The sequence below is a fragment of the Apteryx rowi genome, unplaced genomic scaffold, assembly GCF_003343035.1.
Source record: "Apteryx rowi isolate R43461 unplaced genomic scaffold, aptRow1 scaffold_190, whole genome shotgun sequence".
NCBI classification, from domain to species: Eukaryota; Metazoa; Chordata; class Aves; order Apterygiformes; family Apterygidae; genus Apteryx; species Apteryx rowi.
Window position 1 is genome coordinate 874,215 of NW_020448197.1, and position 22,391 is coordinate 896,605.

Consider the following 22,391-nt stretch of genomic DNA (forward strand, 5'->3'; position numbering starts at 1 on the left):
AAAAAAAAAAAAAAAAAAAGAAACACTCAGCTAAAATAACCAAACATTCAGGGTTGAGCTAGTTGTTTAATAAGCTAGATATTTCCATCTGAAATCCCAAGTTAACAATACATATAAGCCAGTTTTCTTTGAATATACAGGCATTTTTCATGCAAGAAGTTAATGATTTTTGGTGTATATTTATAATGTGCCAGGCTGTTTAATGGGGTTTTACCTAGAGGAATTAATTTTTAGGAACCCAGACCTTGATCTTGGCAAGTTTCTCTGTACTTGAGGTCAGCTTTAGTCAAGGGGCTATGCTGAAGCATTTAGTTCTCAGTTTGTATTTTGATCTCTGTTATATTTGGATGTGTGATGCTAAGAAACCTCCAGTTACACAGTCTTCCCCTTCCCCTGATCCGTATTGGTATTTATGTTGGATATATGTATTTTTACAAATAGGTCGCATTTTAAATCTCAAATTGTTGAAGACCATCCCTGTATCAAAGTACTGTGAAGACCAGTTTTACTGGGAGGTAAGTTTCAATGTAAAATTAACTATGCAGGAGTATAAATAGCACCAAGCAAGAAGTGCTGACTGACTGTGAAGAAGAACTCTAGGTATTTGAATTTAAAAAAAAAAAAAGGATAGTTGCCTTTCACAGTAGGTTTTGAACGTCCTGGTTGAATGGATCAGCTGTTCAGAACTTGCATATCATAAGTGTGTGTAAACTTCAGCTAGAATTGTCAGAGCTGTTCTTGGGCACAGGGCTGAATCTGAAATGATCTTGTTTGTTGTAACACCAAATCGTAGGTACTCTGACATCCTCTGGGATTGACAGTTTTGGTCTCCATGCCCCACATGCAATCCCTGAGGAGACTTGAGTATCTAAAACAGGGATTTTTAGATGCTAGCAAATGAAATAGAAGGTGCTAAAGTTCTCCATTGTCTGTCTCTTCCATAAGATGGATTTGATGCATAAAATGTTCTGACACAAAAACTATTTTTTGTCTTCACAGTTTCCCCATTTGGCTGTTGGATTTTGAATGGAGGAACCCAAATTACAGATTTGGCTAAGACAAGATTTTTCTATTTGTCACTATAGAACAGAAGTAACTATGATGGGGTGAATGGTCTAGCCCTGAATATTTTCTTTTGTAGGATGTGTACAAGAAAGTTGGCTGCATTCACTTCTGTAATGGCTTAACAAGCAGATCCTTGTGAACTTTAAAGAAGAAAACTATGTTTAGCTCCCAAGTTTAAAAGCCAAAATATGTATTTTAAAGTACAGTTCTCCAGGGTGTACGTACTGGTTCTGATCTAGCTAAGCATTAAAGTACTTGGTTTTAAGCTAAATTAATTCCACTGAAGGCTGTGTTAAGCATGGACTTGACAAGTGAGCTGGATCAGGGCCAGAACTCTGCATCTTGCCTTACTGCACTCTTGAGTTTTCTAACTTGTTAAAGAAAATCATTGATTTCCGGGGCACCACCCACAAGCAACACACTGTAACTTCTCGCCATGTGAACTTTCAAACAGCTAGCCTTAGCCAAGTACTCGCCCCTGAAATCAGTGGCATTACTGGTATGTGAGGTTCAGTAGCAAACGTAAGAACAGTCTCTAAATGAGCAGTGGCAGGCTGCACCGCCACACGATCAGCTCCCGAAGGGCTCTGGCCTGCTGTCGGTGTATGGGCGACGGTCGTCTCTCCAGACTGCGGAGACCGAGGGGGCAGTCCTTACTCGAGTATTCCTATTGACTGGAATGGAGCTAGTTATGGGATGACAGATTTAACTGGATTGGGACTAATTTTGTGTAACAGACTCCTTGGAAACAGTAAGACCCTATTTCAGAAGTGTGTAGTGCTGCATTGTTTTGAGAATTCTTTTAGTATTTGAATGAAGTGCTTTGTTTTTTAAACATTTTAAGGAACGATATATAAAGTTTCTATAGATAATAAAAACCATAGATAATAAAATTGGTAATAGAACATAGGCTTCTTTTTTGGTACTGGGAAAATGGTCAACTTGAAAAAAAAATTATCTGAAAAAGCATCTATTTAACACAGCCAGTTAGATGGCATTAAAGGTCTTGCCTTTGATTTAAATGAAACAGCAGATACCTGCTTGTAGAGGCCTCAGCCTGGGACAAGCGTGGGTCTTTGGTGCATTAGTTAAGGCCTGTTCTAGCAGCGGATTCTGTGCAACTGAACCCTGGTTTTTAAATGGAACTCCCTGGAGGACTGTGGTTCTCAGTGCTTCTTCTTTTCAAAATAGTTGACACAGAAAAATGTTGTCAAAGTGCTTACATAATAAAAAAGTCAAGATTTGATTGTTTTTATTTATTCAGCGCATTTGTTTAAAAATGAAGTTACGAGAAACATATAATATTGAAGATAAAGGATAAATACTTTGATGTTCACTACAGTAATGCATGCTGACCACAATTCCTTCATTAGGGATTAAGAAAAGTAGATCACTGCGTGCAACCCTTCTCACACTTCCATTAACTGTAATGAAAAGTTTCTTGCAGAGGAGATGCCATAGTTCCAGGTCACAGAATAACTAGCGATCTGCAATTTTGTCAACAGCTGATACCGGGACATTCACTCTGTATACACATTTCTATGTTTGCATTATCTCACAGTTAACACGCTACTAACTTTGTAATATTCTAATCCGGGTTCAACTCGTGTACTTCAATTTCTTGCTTTCCATTAACTAAAAGAACACAACTTCTGTAACACAAATTGCTTCTGATGATTTCTAGCAGTAGTGCTTTTAAGGAATAGTATTTTATTCCCTCTTTCCTCCACTCTGTCACATCTCTTTCATCAGCACTTCCTTGAGCAACTAGCCCAAATGTATGTATAGGAAGAGGTAGATAATATTCACTTGAACCGTGAGATACAAGAGCCACAAAATCAAAATTCTCCCTGATAGTGACTGTCCCTGCTCTATCTATCATCTGAAGAGTACTATTCCCTTGTTTTACAGTGGTTAAATAAGAGTTTACAACAAATGTTGTGAAGGGGCTACTTAAATCTAGAGCAGGTACATAGTTTGTATTTGTGCCTCTACAATGTCATCCACAGCAACAGAAAGTTGTTACTTTCCAGAAACTTCTGCAATATCACCATAGGCCAAAGAAAATACTGTGGGGGGGGAAGCAGCATAATTCTATGCTATGCAAGAAAAGCCACACACAAGTAAATTTTGAAATTGAAGAAATGTTTAGTGTCCAGATATAGGAAATATTTAATAAATATATGTTAAAAAGTTGTTTTAAAGCATTTTTAGTAACAGTTTTGGATTGTAAAGAACATCATAGAAATAGCTGGTTAAATACATCCTTTCTCCACTATACTATTTACTTATAGGAAACTTCATTATCATAAAAGTGACTTTCATTGTTGTATCAATTTTACATTTGTCAAAAACATTACAACATTTAAATCAAGATACAAGAGTAAAAAAAAGTATTTTAAACAGAATAGAACCAGAATTTTTAGTGCTTTGATTTAAATTTTCCTTTTTTATCTTTAGATGCAATTGAAGGTTACTGTTTACAAAACGGTTTTACAAAATTTTGGGAGTGTGCAGTTAAAAAAAATGACATGGCCAATGCACTTCCATAGGTGTGTTCACTGCCACAAATCTTCCGTGCGACCAAATTTGAAGACCAGTCCTCTGTTTAAAATAGAACAGAGACATAAGTACATAAGGGATCAGATTAAATGCTTAATATTTTAAATACATGATCTCAGGGATTAAACTGCAGTATTTGTAAATCCACATCCTGGTCCTGCGACCTAGGCAGACTGATTCCAGAGCACTACCAACTTTACCAGCAGTCTGTCCACACATATCTAGTTACAAAATAGGGCGATCAATTATAGCAAGTTTCAATTTTAATCATTAAAAATAAACTTACATAAGAAATGAAGAAGGGAAAATAGACTTACCCAAAAAAGATGAATGCATTCTGGAAAAACACAGCTATTCCTGGGTATACTACTGCTTTTTCTAACAAAAGCAAACAAAGATCTCCATCAATTTTTCAGAAGTCCTTTTTCTCTTCAAGACTATCCTGTCTCTGACATTTCAGAAACACTAAATTGCATTATGTTAGCAAAGATACGAGTTTCACTTAAGAATGCTTGGAAAAAATTTGTGTGTTAAGCAGTTATGCAGAAATGAATTTGATAGGAAATCATATATTGTAATTGATCCCTCTAATAGATACAGAGGCGAAGTGACAATTACAAATTGTTGCAAACTAAAAATAACTGAAAGCTATAATGGGGGAAAATAAAAACTATAAAACTGTAATGTTTCAGGTAATTGTGTAGATGCTGGGAAAATACATTTGAAAAAATGGTAAAAAAAAATATTTTAAAATCCAGGATGTGTTAAATGAGCAAGGTTCCGCACCTAAGCCAACAAACTTTTAGTATTGTTACTGCTACATAACAAATCTGCCTAACCTGGATTGTTCTCCCTTGATAACATTGTGTGTCTGGTATATCACTTTCTTTCTCTAACAAGATGACCCCCTCTGATCTCCACTGGTCCATGGTCCCAACTGGTGTGAAACAGAAGACTTAACATAAGGCTTTCCCCCCCTGGAAAATTAATTCAATGCCTTTTGCATCCCTTCCCCGCCAAGCAGTTAGCCTTCCAACTCTAAAATGGATGTAGGAGCTATTTCACAAGTGGAAGCCTTTCCTGCTCTCTAACCTAAAATGTACATTTCAAATGCAGTGATCACAGAGAGTGGAATTATCATGAGAGATTGCACATCCTGTATAAGGCGTGTGTGTGTGTGTGTGTAAATATCTGTGTATATATATACATATACATATAATAACAATATACAAAATGGCAGTGCACTTTAGTAGCACAACTATGCAAGTAATGCACCTAGATTTCCTTGAAAATCCCCTGTGAAATGAGTAATACCAAAGCTGAAAAAAAAAGAATGTATATTAACTCAAATCAGTCATTTTTATTCTGAGATTAAGTGTTTACCCAGGGAATTATTCCCATATAACTTTAGCAGTTTAATTATACCAGTTCAGTTTCCCATGTGGCCCAGAGTTGTGTTCTTAAAAGCCTTTTGCCATAGAAAATAGACTAACAATAACCTTCTCAAGGAATAGAAATGGTTTCTTAAAAAATTCTCCAGATACTATCATTAACAAAAGAATAAGGAAGAACTGAAAAGTGAAGAGACAAAGTACAATAAATACTGACAAATGAAAAGGACATTAACAGTAAAAGCAAAAAATAAAGTTATTTAAAAAAAATCTCACTAATAGTATATGGTATGTAATAGGGGCGCTCAGGGAACCAAAATATTAAAAATGGACCTTCCCAGAAACAATCTAAAATAAGTTCTAAAGTTCAATAGACATTTAAAATACTTCAGAGTGAATTATCAAAAATGTGTAAGGTCACATTCCATATAGCATCTTACCTTTGACAACATAGCCTCCAAAAAGGATCCACATGGAAGCAATCAGAGATCCAAAAGCCATCATAAAACCAATGAATAGCCAAATCCGAGCACCTTAAAAGAGACATTTTGTGTATGAATGTTTTGTGCCTGTGTCTGGGTACACATACTTGTAACTTTCAACGTGCTTTTCTTTCAGAGGCTTTATAATTTACATTAAAAAAAAAAATCCATTTACCTGTTTGTCCTAGACAACCTTCACTGTAACTGTCACCCCGAACTTGTCCATTAGACACTGCATTGATCCTGTATGAGCAAAACAGGATGAAACTAGGTAACACAGGTGACGCAAGATATAAATGTTTATAAGCAATAGGAGAAACTTATCAGAAACCCCTATAAAATGGGTGGTGCTTTACTTCTTACAAAGGTTTTTTTGTAGTTTTTTTAAAAAGCGGGACAAGGCTAAAACTTGAAAAAGGCATTTCTCCAAATACAAACTAATAAATCTTGGATTTGTGCAACACACCCTTAACATTTTTAAACAGTTCCTTACTATAAATATAAACAAATATGACGGATATTAGAGGTGCTTAGATACTAACTTGATTTTTAATTCCTAGTTACCTCTCAATTTAAAGTCCATATGTTTTTTTATTAATTGCACAAATTAAGTTCCAGGAGTGAGTAGTTCTGATCAAGAAATTACACTTACATTAGGAATGCAATAGTGGCTATAACCCCACAAGCATGGTATGAATGGTTGAATTCTTCCACTTCAGGGTATTTTACAGCCGCATCTATGATTATCCACCAACCTGTAAAAAACTATGAAAAACAACACAAGAGTTTAAAATACAGACATAACCCTTTTTAGCAGTATAAAAGTACCCTACCAAAAATAACAATATATAAAACCATTGTTACAGCCCAGTCCAGATTCAACTAAGGCACTACCAGTTTTGCTATCAACTTAATTAGGAAAAATATTAAATGCAAAGCTAGTGAGTTACCTTCTAAGAGTTATTATACGTTATACAGGTAAAAGCTGAGAAAGCTACTAGCATATCTTTAAAATGTCTCTAAGGAAAACATAGAATAACTTTCTAAGATTGTTCTTTTGAAGAGCTAATCTCCTTCAGAAAAGCATTCTTTGGATGCAAACACATCGATCTAGGCTCTAACTCTGCTGCTACGTACACCGACAACATACCCCCCTTCTTCCTTTTGCTTCCAAACGCCTAATTTTCAGTTCACTGGCAGTTAATTCCATGCTAAAAAGCCCCAATACGATATGAAAGTGTCTGTACGCACTAGCACTCCTGCAGCAATGGAAGCGATCGTGTTCCGTTTTTCTCCCCAGTCAACACACTCCGAGCACCTCAAGCTCTCAAGAAAGCCAGACATCTTTCAGATCTCCGAAGAACTAGAAAAGAAAAAAGGAGGTTTTATTTCAAAGAGGAATTTCATCGCATATGCACGGTTGGCGTTGCACCTCCCCCCGTGCGATACGCATTCCCTGAACATCTGGGCGCTGCCGGAAAATCCTGCATCCAGGGGCCCCTCAACCACGCCAAGCGAGGCGGGGGGCAGCGCCTGCCGCCAGCGCCCCCCGGGAGGACCCCCGCGCCGGGGCGGCCCTAGGAGCAGCGGCCAGGCCGCCGCGGGGCTCCCGAGGCCGGCGACACGCGGCGGTGCCGCGGGCAGAGCTCGAGGGGGAGAAGGCACCGGACGAGCGGCCTGCCCCGCCCGGCGGGCGCGCACGCGACGGAGCGGCTCCCCGCGGCCGCCGCTTACCTCAGCGCGGGGGAAGCGACCGTTGCTCGGCGGCGCGCGCGGGAGCCCCAACCGCCGCCAGGGAACGGGCGACACCGCGCAGCACCCCGGCCGCCAGCGCGCGCACTGCGCAGGCGCGGCCCTCAGCTGATGCGCACCGGCAGAGTCATGAGACGGGGCGGCTGCGCGCATGCCCACTAGGGCCAGGCAGGCGGCGGGCGGGTCCTTCTGCGCGTGCGCCAGAAAAAGGGGGTGGGGCGACCGCGGCCGCTGCGCACGCGCGCCAAGCTCACTCTGCGCATGCACGGGGGGGGGTGTTCACCTTCGGCGCATGCGCTGTGGGTTCCGTTATGTAAGTGGGGGGAGGGTTTTCTGGAAGTTTCTCGGTCGTTCTCAGTCGCTGCCGGGAGGCGGGAGCGCTCAGTGGTTGCGCTGCGCTCTGTGAGGGCTCCGCTGCCAGAGGGCTCTGTAGGGCTGCGCCGCCGCTTGCTTCCTGGGAGGACCAGCCTGTCTCGCCGCGATGGGGGTGACTCACGAAGCGGGGCTGTCCCCTCAGGCGTCGCCACAGGAGCAGGACCCGTGCGGGGGGGGCCCGGCTGCCTGGAGCCGGTGAGTCAGCGGGGCCCGCGCTTTGAGCGATGGGGTTGGGCCCCGCTTCGGAGCCGGGGGGGGCTGGAGGGGTTGGGGGATGGGTGCCGGGACGCGCGTACAAGCGGCAGTTTGGCGGGGGGGGCAGCGGCCGTTACTCGCCCGTCCCGAGCGCGCTGCGGGGGGTGCGGGCTGGCTGCAGGAGGGGACGGGGGACAGTGGGTGCGGGCCGCTCTCGGGGCGGGCGAACAGACCCCTCACGTTTCTGTCTCTTGCAGGAACGCCCAGGTTCCCCAGGGGAACCAGCACTTGGGATGTCCGGCGGCCCCCAGCGGTAAGTGCCAGAGCAAAATACAGTTCCTCAGAATTCACTCATTAGTGTTCATGCAGAGGGGTGTGCGGAGGGCAGTGCTTACACAAGCTGGCAGGTGAAGAGCAGTTGTATAAGGATAGCTGTGATGTGCTGCGGTATTGTGTGATGTTGAAAATATTGTTATTTAGATAGCTTAGTTATGTTGGGGAGAGTTAGCTCAAAATTAATGCCTGTTTTGTGTTGACTGAGTTCTGTACAACGGTTGTGAGTTCGGCATATGCTCACAAGTGAGGTAGTGAAACTTGCCTCTAGTAGTAGCTGTTTGGTGCCGTTGATAAGAAGGCTTTAAGACTTGTTGGATAAGTCTTGTTTACAYTGAGCACCAAATACAAATTTTATTGTAAAGCGGGGTTTCTTGAACTGTAAAGCAGTGGTGTAACTTGGAGCTTGTGTAACCATCCTATTTCAGTTGCTCCCTATGATGCAGTAACCTTTGTATATGTAAAATGGCTGCCACTAAAGGAGGGAGGGCAGCAATTTTTTTTTATTAATATATAACCTTAAGTAGTGTTTCATTCTTAACAAATCATATCTAATAAGTCATTAGCTGTATCTCTCACAAATTGTGTAGAGTAGCTTTTATAACAGTGGCTTGCAACCCGTGCTGTATAGAATGTGAATGTACATTCTGTACTGTTCAGAGGTAACTTGTAATATGATAGTCAAGATCTTGAAGTGGCAGTTTTCTAACTTGAGAGAGAGATAGATATATATATATATACACATTTGAGATAGCTACTTAATCTCTATAGAATTGCCGAAGTGAACTATTGAATTTATACTGACCTTGAAGGCATGTGACTTCTGCATCTGCAGGTACCTTGGTAGTAAACTATATTTGGAATAGTCTGGCCTAGCCTTGAATGTTTTGTTGAGAAAATATGAATTCATATCCTTTTCATAAAAGTATGCTTACACTAAATGAAGGATATTAAACTAAAAACTCACACAAACCTTTTCTCAGAATACTACAGAGAGTTACTCATGGTTTAAATTGAAGCTTTTTTCTTTCATATAGAAGACTCTGGGCTGTAGGAGAGGAAATGATGAAACCTAAAAGTGTCATAGGTAAAACATGCTGATAAACTGGGTGAGAATTGTCATTGTGTTTAATTACTCTTAAACTGTTTCCCTGTGGTTGTCATAATGTTTGTTTGTGGCTGCTGTATAAATGACCTGGCTGTTTCTTGCCCCCTACTTCTGAACAGGAACAGAAACTGGCTTTTGTAGAATACCAGTAAAAACAGAGCCAACTTCCAGTACCTGCATGGAGAAAATGAAGGTTAGAAAGACTGATGACATGACAAACTTCATGGATGATTTAACCCTCAGCTCTCCTAAGAAAAGGGATTCTTGTGTGAGATCCAAAAGAAGTTGTGATAGGTCATCAACAAGGTCATCTAGCAGATCGTCTTACAGTTCACAGTCCAGTTCAAGTAGTTCCTCTTCAGCTTCTTCAAGGAGCTGGAGCCGGTCTAGATCCAGATCACGATCATGGGCTAGAAGAAATGATTCCCTAAGGTATGGAAGATATTCTCGATCGTATTCCAGAAGCCGGTCGCGATCACGTGGCTACATGAGGTACCGAAGCAGGTACCGTACCACACGCTACAGGAGGTACTACCGTTCTCCTCCAAGGTATAGATCACGCAGCAGGTCGTGGTCTCGTGGAAGATCATATTACAGAAGGCCCTATTCAAGAAGCAGATCACATTCAAGAGGCCAAAGATACTATGGATTTGGGCGAACTATATATACTGAGGCTTACAGGAGCTGGAGAAGCAGATCACGAACAAGATCTCGTAGTAGATCACCTCTACACTTGAGTGAAAAAGGTACTTTTTTTTTTTTAATGAGTTTCACTGTATGTGAGAATTTAACAATGTACTATTTATGCTAGCTGGTCAAATTCTAACCTATAGATTTGCTTTAGAGAACATAACTGATAATGGCAATGTGGAAGAAATCTCCACATGATTATAAAAATATATAAAAAGCTATATGTAAATAAATAGCTTGGAGTATGTTCTTAGCCCTTAAATTGAAGCTAAACTTCCCAAGTTTTGATCAAAATTGTTCAGTGCTGATACTTAGAAAAGTGCTTTGTTAGTATACCTGCAGTTCCTAGGCTAGTAAAAGTAGGTACATGTTGATTTAAACACAAGAAAATGACACTTTTTCTCTTGTAGAGAAGAGGGAGCTCCTGGAAATTGCAAAAGCTAATGCTGCAAAAGCCCTGGGGACAGATGACATTGTCTTGCCAGCAAGCTTGAAGGTCATTAGCCCCTCCAAAGAGATAAATAATGAAAGGCCAAAGCATGAAAATTTTGGAGAGTCAGCTGAGGTAAGCATGAACTGGAGTATTCCCAATGAAAAGGTAAACACGATAATTTGTGGTCTGCATGAAGAAGCAATAGTTCTAGCTGTGGAGTTTGTGATTGAGGATTCAAGCTCTTGAATGAAAACTTCAGATTTACCAGAATGCCAAAAACCATTGTAGACTTGCTTAGGCTGGAAGAGTACCTTGGAATCCCAGAAGTGGTTGACCCCTTGAGTACGTGCAGCCTTTAGTAATGATAAGTTAGGAAAGAGATGAATGTAGTTTATTCTTTGCAGTTATTCTTCTAATAGGGTATTACAGATTGCTTTCTTAGACTAGTCTATATGTTTCTGACCTAAAACAAGGGATCTGCTTTCCAAACCCACTGAGTAGGTTTTTGTAAAGGTTAATCTTTAACTGTTCAAAGCTTTTCATGTGCAACAAACTGTTCCCAGAAATTACATACCCAAGCACACAATGCATTTTACATACTTTATTTCTGTCTTATAGAAATCATGAATATGGTTCCAGACATTGATGAAGAAAATCTATTGGTAATTAAGGGACTTGTGGGCTATAGCTGATGTGAACTTAAGGGAGGGGAAAAAGTCAAGTAGTTTAAACTGAACTTTAGTTTCACTCTGTTATAATGGTGTGTTAATCTGATTCGTGCTGAATACAAAATTGCAATAACTGTTACATCTATCAGATGCTGCTATTTCAAATTGAAGTAAATTTACTAAGGGTTTCTTAGACAAAGAAATGGTACAGGCATCCCTTTCATAATATATGCAATATATTCCAGATGTTGAGAGAGTACAGAAGAAGAGGCCTGCATCACTTGCAGATAAGTTTATTGTCATTATCCAAAGCTGTGCAGGATCGATGTGCAGAACTTAATGCAACTTGCTTTAACACTACATTTCATGATACTGCAGTCCATGCTTAAGTAATTTGAATCCTCTTTAAAACTGTCACTGGCGCATGGATATCAGGTCACATGTGAATCGACACAATGATATTAATAAAATACTAAGTGTTTCAAAGTGAGCTCAGTGCTGATCTGTTTACATGTTTGGTAGCTCACAGCTGCTTTTGATGTAAATACCTGAAACAACCTTACTGGAAAGTTAATGCTCTCTGACTGCCTTAACTTGCATAGAGTAACGTATCCTTCCACTTAAGCTGTGTGTGCTCTTCTCTAGCAACTGGGAAGACTGACAGAAGATGTAGCCAGAAGTGGAATGGAGAGAGCTACCGTACAGAGAAGCATTTCTTTCAGCCCTAACGTAAGTGTGCTTTCCTCACATAGCCTAATACAGGAGGGATGGAATACTAGACTCTTCTCCAGCGTTGGATGTCAACTTAAGGATCTTAGTCATGGTAACAAATTGGATTTAATGGCTTGATAATTACTTTCTTGGAAGAGCTAGTACAGTACTTTAGTAGCGTACTGTACCACAGCAATGTGTTAAAATGGTTGTGACTTAAAATAAGCATTGAAATGTAAACAGTAAAGTTGGAAGTCTGTACTGTAGACTCAAGAGTATTTGCCAGAACTGGTCAACCCCAGAATTTATTTAAAGTTATGTGTCTGGATATAATTCAGTAATACAGAACAGGGGGAGGGGCAACTTTCCTGAATCCTGTGTCAACTAAGTATAAATAGTTGATACTTAATAGTTTTAAGGTCTCCTGTAAGCTGGAAAGAAAGCATTTGTCTTGTCAATATAAAACAGCTGACAGATCTTAGTAGTATGTTCATTCTCTTTCTAGCATTTTTAAAGGTAATTTCTTTTCCAGAATACAATGGCAAAACCAGTACTACAGAAGCCAGCAAGTCATGCTGTTAAAGAGATAGCAATCTCTCCAGGAAGAGAAGATGACAAAAAGGGAAGTCCCTATGGGCAATGGGTTCCTATCAAGAAGGAGGAGAACAAGTTTTTAAACTTCTCGCCTAAAAGTGCACTGTTCCGGGCACGCTAGCATATTTTACTTGCTGTCTCTCAAAAACTGCAGATTATACATACTTCAGTAGTGAGGTTTGAAGTTTTCTGRTCAGGTTGAAGACTTGTTAATACTCAGTATTTATTTTCAGATACTTAATTTCATAATCTTAGGTTTCTCTTTCAGATATAGAACACAGTGACCCAGAAGCCACAGATGGGAAGCTTGTGTAAATTTGTAAATATTTTGTATTGATTTAATGGACTAGAGCTTTCAGGTGGGTAACTTTTCTAAACAGTAGTTCAGTAACTGTTATTTTGAACACTTGAATTATATTGTTTAACTGTTTACTTCAAGTAAATAAATTTTAGTTTTGCACTGGCTTCTCAATGTGTCAAGTACTAGACCTGTGTGTGGTAATAAGTTCACATATCCTGTTCATAGTTTTGAGTCCTGTATAAGTGAGTATTTACAGTTTTAGCTTTCAGTTAGTCACCATACTATTAAGACAAAGTGCAACAGAACATAATTTTTGCATCATCTTGAGAGTGGGCCTTTGTATCAAATACTGTCTAGGCTGTGGCTAGTTCAGGGCCTCTAGGGGAACTTCCCTAAATACCCTTCTACAAGTGGAAAGTTTGTGTTACATAAATGACTGCCATATGTGAAGCCATGATCATTCCATCTATTGGAAGTGCTGCACCTGAGAAACTGTCACTTCTACTGACTGACTTCTAATCTTAAATGTGAGTTAATGCAGGCCTGTATTTTGATGTAGGCTGCTTTAAAACAACTTTTAAAAGCACATTACGTAAAGCAGGAAGCACATACTTAGTAAGGTTAGCTGGAGGGGCTACATTAGGATGAGCTGTATAAGTCTAGTACTGGGACAGGGCCATGTCCAGCTGATCAGAAGCTTCAGAATTCAGCAGTGTCATGCATTTGCCTCCATGCTGCACCAAGACCTTAACTCTATGGAGAAAAGTATGCAATCAAGTAAACAGGTTATTGCATAATCTTCTGTGGTGGTTTTGGGGAGTAATCAGTTAAACTGGATCTTGTGTAAAAAATAAATAAAAGGCTAGTACAATAAACTTGACTACTCCACTGTGAAAGCTGCTTTAAGAAATTAAATAGCTGTGTTAGGACACAGGGCCATGAGGTAGTCTGTACACACTAGCTTTTCTGGGAAGTAAAGAGAAGTGCATAAACAAAGGAGAGGGTAGCTGTTCTGTATTTGAGGGGAGGAGGAGACTGTCCAGAAAAATGAGTAATGCCTTCTTAGGAAGATGTGTCTGGTCACCTCTCTTGCCTGTTGTGTGTCACAACTTGACATTCTGCTGATTGTTTGTCTCAATTGATCAGCTTGCTGCTTGTGTGCAAGAATGTGTCTGGGTGTGAACTTGGTGTGAAGTAGAAGAGTTACAGGTTTTACATTAAAAGCAGGCTTACAGCTGTAATTATCTAAACATGTGCTGTTGTAGATCTAGGCCTAGAACTTCTATTTTGTAGACAGTTGAAAAGCAGTTTTCCTCTTGTAAGGAAGAGGGCTCTTCTTGCCTGAAAAGGAATAGAAATTTCCCTACCTTCATTCAAGCAAAATCAATGAAGGACTGTTAGTCACTTACAGGCTTTATTTTTCATGAAGTGTGAGTGCAGAGTAGTTAGTGTTTAGAGTAGTAGTAGCAGAGTGGGAATTGTTGCAGCTACCTCAAGAATTCAGTGTTTCCACAGAATTGCTAAGACCACACTACCAAACATAAAGGTGACATATTTTGCAGCAATTTGAATTCTTAAGAATTGTCCATATTCCTTCCCCTCTGAGGTGGGAAAAGGCCTTTTTGTTGCCCCAGTAGTAGGGCTGTCTGCACCATCCAGGCACTGCTGATGGAAGAACTCCAAGCTCAAGCACATCAGAGCTTTGTGTAACTTCCCTTTCACAGAAAGGTAACATGCATTCCTGAAGCACTCTTGAGGGACTTTGCTGCTCTTCAGATACTGAGAAGTAGAGACATGCTTCACTCTAAACTGAGTGGTAATAGTTTATTTTTTATCTTTAAAGCATGACAGTGAAAGAGCTGGCTGTTTCTGCAATTAAAAGCTATATACAGCTGAAGTTGTTACTATTGAAGCATTTATACAATGTTACACTACAATAGATTTTACATTGCTTAATATGAGGAAGCCTACAAAGATTTTCTGATGCAAGTTAATATCTTTATACCAAACTTTTCTAATAAAGATAAAAGGGCTGTAGTATCATACACTTCACTGGAGATGGCAGTTCAGACTGCTGTTCCTCTCTCCAAGTTCTGCTTAATCTCTGCTGTGTACTTCCCATAGAATCTCTCTGCTTTCTTATTGAACTTGGCATTTCTCTCGTTAATGTAGTCAATATCTGCATCATCGTTGTAAGGACGTCTTCGACTGTATTTTTCACGTTTTTCAATTCTGTAAGACAAATATTAGTGTTTGAAGACCTGTGGATGAATCCTGTAGACTTAGTAGTACTCGTTACCACCAACCTTTTCAACCTAGCCAGTTCTTTTTCTATAGATGAAATAACAGCAGAAGTTGCTATGTTTAAGTGATAAATACTAGAATGCTGTTTTAAGTTTGCCTGAGAATTGGTGAGAAAAACTGAAAGGAAATGATAATCACTACTTATAACAGCTATATTCTTAGTTCCACAAAATGTACATAAAAGTACTGGAATATTATAGCATTATTCCTAACTTTCTTTGGCCATACTGATTCTATGATAGTAAAATTATAAAAGCACATTCACTGTTCTAAAATACTGAGGCAATGAAGACAAGTCAGTCCAGCTTTAGATCAGGTCTTTTCCATCTCTTTTTGTTTGGCAACTACCACTTTACTTGTACTGAAAATCAACCAAAAAACCCCAAGGAGGATGGCTGTTTTTCAGCAGCATCTTTCTAAAGAAATCACTTGCCTATCAAACTGGATGAAGGGGTTTCTACTCCATCAAATGTACCCTTGAAAAAGTAGGGGAAGGTCAAGAAGTTAGTCCTGCTTTGAGAAGGTGGTGACCTCCAAAGGTTCCTTTCCTTAAATCTTACAATTTACTTACTGTTTTTCAAGATCTGCAACCATTCTATCAATCCCTTCTTTAGCTGGCACATGACTTCCATGAAGAAGACTGTCTGATGTCGGGTAAAGTGCTTCCCCACTGCACAAGGGGAACAAAGCAGCAGTTTACAATAATCGTATTGAACTGTTTAAGACTTTGCTGATTTTGTTTGATCTTTTATTTAAGATTTCAAGGCATTTGACTCATTTGTGTAACTATAGGAGTCTTAGATGCAGGTGAGATATTTTGATATTAAAAATAAAATCCCTGCTAATTACTTTAAGAGACAGTAGCCCCCTTTCCCCCTTCTCCCCCCCCCCAAGATACAGAAACCAGCATTTACATTAAACACTTATTTGTTTGGAAAATTCTAATCTGTTGGTCAATCTGTTGTTTTAAATGACTGCAGACTGCTGAAAAAAATTTCTCTAAGCAACTCAAATATAATCTACTTACATATTTAGTCTAATTGGCAAAATATTGCTTTAAACTCAGTATTACTGATTTTTGAAGAAAGAAGTATATTGGCATCAGTTCAACAATACCAGCTTTTTACCTAATGAAACAAGCATTGTACAGGGTAGATTGTCAGGTAGACTGCATTTTAAGATCATGTTAAAAGGCTAATTATAGTGCAGTGCATCTGAGAATACACATTGAATATATCTGCTGACAGGAGTTAGTTTTAAGCATTTGGAATCCTGAATTTTCCAGTCTAGGTATTACCAAGGTTACTGAAATCAAACTTACTACTGCTCTTTCAGCTTCTCATATTGCTCCAAGTCAGGTTTGATCTGCCTGGTTAACCTCTGGTACTGGCGCAACTGAGCAGCTGCATAATCTTTAGAAGAAAATGAGTTACCGTTAAGGGGATGCTTTTATTTCATGATTCAGTTGTAGGTGAAATACTAGTAAAAGTTATTCATTAAGAACACATACAAATACTAAGTCATTACCTGAAAATCCTAGATCTGGATTTTTCCTCTTCTTTTTCCTCTCCCATCTTTCTGCATCCTCAGCACTGATCTCTAATAGTTTAACTCTCTCATAATCTTCTCCTTTTGCAGCACATTCCTAATGCAGCACAAGTAATATTTGAGTTTTAACAAGAGGATGGTGTCCAAGGACCAAACTTGGTAGACTAAAGTCACAAGTTTATAGTTATCTAGATCACCAGTCAGTCCAGTCAGCCTCTACTGCAGGACACAAATTTGTATGTATGTAACATGCCTGATACAGATCTTTTGCAGTAACTACATACAAGCTCTCGAAAAAACTATAGCCACTGTGAAGACAGATCCAACTTCACAGGTAGTTGCACTGAGGCTTAACAAGGCTACAGAAAAACATAACTGTCCTTGCTCACCTTCTTCTTTTCCTGCACCTTCAGTTCCCATTCCAGTCGAGCTTTTTTTGCTTCCCAGTTTGCTGGTAACTTAAGTCTTTTATCTTCTTCCACGACTTCTTGGTGATTCAGCTTGCGAGCCTCATTCTGGGAACACAACAGTTTGTTTCTAAAGTCTAGAGACGTGTTGCAATACCGGATCACAGAAATCTCAGAGAGCGGACCCCAGATGATTAAGGGAGATCATCTGTGCAGAGGGGTCACGCCTTAGATTTCCTATCAAAGTCTGTACTGTGTAAAACACTGTGTATTTGGCAAAACATTAATGAATCTGTGCCACCTGCATGTGCTGGACAGGACAAAATCAAACAGCATTAAGTGGCAATGAGAAACGTTTGGATTCTCCCGAGTTTCACCTTGTGCCGCTGCCTCCCGTCCTGCCGCTGGGCACCACCGGGGAGAGGCGGCCCCGTCCCCTCGCCACCCTCCCGCCGGACACGCCGGTAACGGCCCCCAGCGCCTTCTCGGCCCCTCCCGCTCACCTCCCGCCCGGCGGGGAACACCCGTGCGAGCTGCCCCGGCCCCGCCGCCGCCGCCGCCGCCGCCTACCCGCTTCATGTGGAGCTCGCGGAACTTGCGCAGCCGCTCCTCCCGCTTCTGCGCCGCCGCCGCCGCGCAGGGCCCCGCCTCGTCCTCCGAGCCCGACGAGCCCTGAAACAGCCCGCACTCAGCCACCGGCACCGGGGGGGAATGGGAGAGCCCCCTCCCCTCCCGTGCCCCCGCCGCCGCCGCCGCCTCACCCCGTCGTCGGGAACCCCCAGCCCGCCGAGCTCTGCCATCTCGCACGCCGAGCGCTTCCGCTTCCGCCGCCGCCGCGGCGCACTTCCGGCCGGGGCGGGGCGGGGGCGCCCCCGGGCGGGCGGGCGGGATGGCGGCGCCGGGGGCTGCAGCCGCTGCGGGGCGACGCGGCTCTCGGCGGCCGCCCGGGCCCGGTTTTACCACGAACGGTCCCGGGGACCGGGAGGGTCCGGAGCCGGCAGTGGCCAGGGCGAGGTTGGCCCCGCCGCCCCGCCACAGGCCCCAACCGGCCTGGGCCCAAACCAGGCCGGGGGCGAAGACCAGGCCTGCTCGGCGCCAAGGCCTCCCCCGCAATTAACCCCCCGCAATTAACCCCCGCAATTAAATTAACCCCCTCGCCGATGCTGCCGGTGTCGAGGCCCGGGGGCCCCCGGCTGGAGACAAGCAGGGTTTCGGGGCCTGTTCACTTTCGTCTCCTGGTCGCGTCTCTCGCGTGGGCCCCGTGGCGGCGGCCTCCCCTCGTCTCCCCTCGTCTCCCCCCCGTTGGCGCCGTGGGGTTTGGGATGAGCCCCGGATCGCCCCGGAGTCGGCGTTGCGCACGCGCGGTTTGGGCTTTACGGGCTTTGTTTTGGTGTGCCGAGGAGAAACGGGTGAAAAGCAGCGACTCCCTGTTTTCTCTGTGGAGACAGATTTAAAGCCTTGTCGCTGCATCCTGGAGTCGGCTGGAAAGCAAGCTGCACATTTCTCTTGTCTTCCAGACGTTAATGTCTGTGCGGGCAACCTACTGTGGGCTTGAAATTACTCTATGGTTTAATAAACACTGTTAATCAACCTTTTTTTTTTTCTTTTTTTTCCCCCAAGGAATCAATTGGATGATGCAAACCTTCTGTTCCAAATAGGGAAGCAGCACATGAACTGGATAAACTCCACTGTGCATTGCTTTACCTGGAAGCACTGGCCAGAGATCCTTGGCAGAGAGTCTGGAGTGGGATAAGAAATCAAATTATTGTGTGTCCTTCTGTCTGTGCTGGTTGTCCCCTTTGGACCCACTGGAAATCAGGTTACCCACGACAGGTTTTCTTCAGAGGGAAAGTTGCAGCTCTCACAAAAGAGGAAACAAAGTGATAAAACTTTTGCTTCAAGTTCAGAGCAAAGAAAGGAAAAATTTCCATAACGTTGTTGGAATTGCCAGGATCTTCTAGCAAAATCAGATGTAGATGTATTATAAGGGTTTATCAATAATATTTACATGCTCACGCAAATACATCTATGTGTATGTGAAGGGTAAATGCATGTATACCATCTTTACGCTTACTTGTACAGTAAAGGTAAAAGAGTTCAGGAATTTCGTTTTTCTTTGAAGAGACGATCCGAACCCCAGAAGGTTGAGAACTGCTGGCAAATGATACTTTTCTAAATTGACCTTGTCAGCTTCAGCTTGTGACTTTCCAGCAGAGGGAAACGCAGCACAAGCGATGAGGGCTTGTGGAAACGGCAGGCAGCCCTGGCAAACACCAGCTGTCTCTGTTCTCTTTTAACTTCACTTTCTTCCGCTGCCAAACTCTGATGCATGCGGAGTGATTAAAAATATCAAATAGCCCTCAAGTTTCAGTGTTACCCAGCAAGGAGTCAAGTCGAGGAAAAAAAAAAACCCCAAAAACCCCAAACCTAGTGATGCCAGCACTGTAAAAGAGAGCAGACTGGAGCAAAGAATGGGAGACGGGTAGGATTTTATATAGCCGTGTTGACAGCGTCTTAAGAAAAAGGAGAGGGTTGTCCCGACATGGTTTGGTTTGGGGGTGTCCCTTGTCACCTGCCTTGTCCCTATCCTCACGCTCGGCTTCTGAGGAGAGCTGCAAGCGCAATGGAGCGAGGGGGGTGTTTTTGCCTCTCTCTCTCACGCACCCCAGGACGGTGCTCGGCTTTGGTGCCCATCTCTCGCTCCCCCACTTATGGGAACTGGTCACTGTGCTTGGGATCGGAGAGGGGTTTTGGGGAGCAGGGAAGGATGCTGGCCTGGCTCTCGGGGTGCGAAAGCCTGCAGCAGCTGTGGAAATTGGCCTACGTCTCCCCAAAATGTGCGTTAGGAGCCAGCTCGCTCTGCTCCGTGGCGCTGGGACAGCCACAGCTCAGCTGCCCCCCTGCAAAGTGGGGACGTCAAGGCTTTGCTGGCCAGCCTACGCTTTTATTTAATCACGGGAAGCTGGATGGTTTTATGGGTTTGTGCAGTGCCTTGGCCCAGCCAAGTCTGGAGCTTGGTGGAGCCTCTTTTCCCTCCTTGCTGCCGTAATGCAGTTATAAAATAAACCCAAGAGGTTTCCCTGGCTTCTGTGGATTCTCTTCTGGGTCCGATGCCAACGCAGTGAGCCCAGCTCCTGGTGCAGGTGCTGAGTGCCTCCCCTGTGCTGTGCTGCTATTGGAAATCACAACCTGGCCGGAAAGAACAGGGAATTTACCCAAACCCCCCTCGTGCAGAGGAGCAGGGACCAATCCTGCGCAGGCTGACAGTGAGTACATGCAGAGCTGCTCTTGCTGTCACTTACAGTTAATTTATTTTTAGATTAAAAAATGTTTTTATTTCTCATGCGCGCAGAATTGGCACAGCTTTTTTGGGTCGTAGCTGACTCCATTGTCTTCTCCAGTCGTGCCTCCCCTGCAGTGCCGAAATGAAAAATTCCAGTTACATATTGTACAGGGGCTGGGAGCTCGGAGGAACTGACTCATCTCGGTTATATTTGTCCTTTTCAAAGGGGAAGATGCTGGTCGAGGGGCGGCGGGGGAGCGGCCCTGGGCATCTCACATCCACCGTGGCAGCGGCAATGCTGGTGTCGGGGGGCCGAGGGGCAAGCCCATGCTGTCCGGTGGGACGTTTCCGCCGCGTTTGGATAGCCGAGTCCTGAGAACCTTCTTGTTTCTTTATAGCTGTCGAAAAAAAAGGGGGGGGGGAAGGGAAGGTATTGCCAGGCCAAACCCATCACTTCATCGCTCAGCATCTCTCCCCAAAACGTCGGCGCTTGTCGCCCTCCCGCCGCCCCGGGCCCTCCCTGCCCCGCGGCGAGGTGCCCGTCTCCCGCGGGCGCCCCGCCGCACGGGCTCCCGCGTGCCGGCGCGGCGAGGTGCGTGTGCTGGGGCTGCGGCCGGCGGTGCCGCACGGCCGGCGGTGCCGCGATCCCGGCTCCCCCGCGCGCCCCGCTCCCCGGCGCGCTCCCTGCCGCTGCTGGAGCCGCTTCCCCTTCCTGCCCGGCGGCCGCGCCGCCCGGCCCCGTGCTGCGCTGCAGCTGCCGCGCTCCATCCGGTTTCGTGCCGAAAGGTGCTTTACAAGCGGAAGAGCGCCGACGTCGGGAGGATCCAGAGCGATAAGGCGCGGGCAGGGCTGGGGACGAGGCTCTGCCGGCTCCTGGGACCGGGCCCTCCCTGGGGGTGATAGCGGAGGGGCCGGACCCCCTCGGCCGGGCAGGGGCGCACCTGGAGCAGCCCCTGCAGCCATCCCGCTCCCGGAAATCTCAGGAGTGAGCTAAACTCCCCTTTTCCCCTTGGCAAAAGTTGGAAAACGAGGTGGCATCCAGCAGTGCCTGCCAGGCGCCCATGCCTGGGGGTTGGGACTGGAGGAGGGATGCCCCTTCACCCTGGGAATCCCTGTGCGAACAGCAGGGCTGCTCTGGGGCGAGGGTTTTCCAATAAAGCCTGAGATGTTGGTGTAGTAACTCTATCGCTCCATAGCCGGGAGGAAAACCAGGCCTAAAGCTCGCGTAGGACCAAACCCGACTTGCAGCGAAGGCCTTAGCTCCAGCGGGATGGAGGCCGTAGCGGAGCGCTGGAAGAGCGGGCTCAGCAGAGCCCGTTTATCGGGACGGACCGAATACGCTGCTTCGGCGCTTGTCACGGAGAAACCTGGCAAGGGGGGAAGCGAAGCTTGTCGGGTTTTTAGGTGGAGGAGACGACGGTTTTCCCTCAGCGCCGCTCCTTTCCATCACGGGCTCATGTTTGTGTCCTGTCGGGTTGCAATTACAATCTTTCAGATCAGACACATAATCATTGGGCTGCAGAGCCAAAAGCACCTGGGTAATGCGCTTAACGGCGATTAACCTGGTTACGGCCTGACTCTATTGAAAATGAGAAAGTGCTGATGGTCAAAATCAATTCCTCCGCAGCCAAATTACTGCAGGGCCGGCTTAGAGTTTCAGCTAAATGGTCGCCCCTGCAGCAACGATCCTAATTGCATCGACGCAGGCTCCCGCCCGCGGAGCTGCCGCCGCGGCGAGGGTTTGCACCGGCCGCGAGGAGCGGGGTCGGGTTGGGGGGGGGGTTATTCGGGATTCGGTGCCCTGGCGGCGGCCCCGGCCGTTTCCCTCGGCTCGCCAGCTCCCGCCTGCTCGGATCTTCTCCCTTAAAAGCCGGAACCTCGCGGCGTTTCCTGCGTGGCGGCAGCGCGGTCGTTAGCCGCGCATCGCAAATGGAGCGGGTTTATGGCACGGAGCGCCGAAACGCGGCCGCCGGCGTGCCCTGTCCGCGGGCCGGGGCGCCGGGGGGGGGTCGTGGTGCCCCGGGTCCCGCTGTCACCCCCGGGCGCTGCCGCCCGCCTCCCGCCCCCGCGGGCGACGCTCACGTGACGCCGGCGTTCGCGACGCGCCCAAAGCCGGGCGGCGAGGACGGACAGGTGCCAGCGGCAAGGACGGATGCACGGACGCGGACATGGCCCTGGCTGGGCCGCGG

General features: G+C 44.6%; 4 protein-coding genes across 7 annotated transcripts in view; 2 read left to right on the forward strand and 2 right to left on the reverse strand.

Annotated features, from left to right (window-relative positions):
- The window catches only part of LOC112964387 (RH-like protein), a 14,014-nt gene extending 10,344 nt beyond the window's left edge, over positions 1-3,670 (forward strand). The window contains exons 9-10 of the mRNA XM_026062439.1: positions 442-515; positions 1,000-3,670. Coding sequence (XP_025918224.1) covers positions 442-515; positions 1,000-1,026 — 101 coding nt within the window. The 3' untranslated portion in view covers positions 1,027-3,670. The remainder of the gene's footprint in view (positions 1-441; positions 516-999) is intronic.
- On the reverse strand, positions 3,190-7,358 carry TMEM50A (transmembrane protein 50A). 2 transcript variants are annotated; one of them, XM_026062440.1, is made up of 7 exons: positions 7,235-7,353; positions 6,752-6,863; positions 6,153-6,265; positions 5,676-5,743; positions 5,459-5,551; positions 3,945-4,005; positions 3,190-3,669 (listed from the first exon to the last, which is right to left on the reverse strand). In XM_026062440.1, exons 2-7 carry the CDS (start codon positions 6,842-6,844, stop codon positions 3,624-3,626), a joined length of 474 nt encoding a protein of 157 aa, XP_025918225.1. In that variant the 5' UTR covers positions 6,845-6,863; positions 7,235-7,353; the 3' UTR covers positions 3,190-3,623. The 2 variants fall into 2 exon arrangements, with proteins under 2 accessions (XP_025918225.1, XP_025918227.1); XM_026062442.1 differs by lacking the exons at positions 3,190-3,669; positions 3,945-4,005 and adding an exon at positions 4,467-4,946 and having other exon boundaries at positions 7,235-7,358.
- A 205-nt stretch (positions 7,359-7,563) lies between these two features.
- Positions 7,564-13,540, forward strand: RSRP1 (arginine and serine rich protein 1). 3 transcript variants are annotated; one of them, XM_026062524.1, is made up of 6 exons: positions 7,565-7,822; positions 8,080-8,135; positions 9,383-10,009; positions 10,364-10,518; positions 11,700-11,783; positions 12,282-12,432. In XM_026062524.1, exons 1-6 carry the CDS (start codon positions 7,734-7,736, stop codon positions 12,345-12,347), a joined length of 1,077 nt encoding a protein of 358 aa, XP_025918309.1. In that variant the 5' UTR covers positions 7,565-7,733; the 3' UTR covers positions 12,348-12,432. The 3 variants fall into 3 exon arrangements, 2 of the variants coding, with proteins under 2 accessions (XP_025918309.1, XP_025918308.1); XM_026062523.1 differs by having other exon boundaries at positions 7,572-7,822; positions 12,298-13,540; XR_003252956.1 differs by lacking the exon at positions 12,282-12,432 and having other exon boundaries at positions 7,564-7,822; positions 10,364-11,048; positions 11,700-11,782.
- A 925-nt stretch (positions 13,541-14,465) lies between these two features.
- SYF2 (SYF2 pre-mRNA splicing factor) lies at positions 14,466-17,763 on the reverse strand. The gene is made up of 7 exons (XM_026062525.1): positions 17,681-17,763; positions 17,490-17,591; positions 16,902-17,027; positions 16,492-16,609; positions 16,286-16,376; positions 15,536-15,634; positions 14,466-14,892 (listed from the first exon to the last, which is right to left on the reverse strand). The coding sequence occupies exons 1-7, from the start codon at positions 17,717-17,719 to the stop codon at positions 14,727-14,729; spliced, it is 741 nt and encodes a 246-aa protein (XP_025918310.1). The 5' UTR covers positions 17,720-17,763; the 3' UTR covers positions 14,466-14,726.
- Between the last annotated feature and the right edge of the window lie 4,628 nt (positions 17,764-22,391).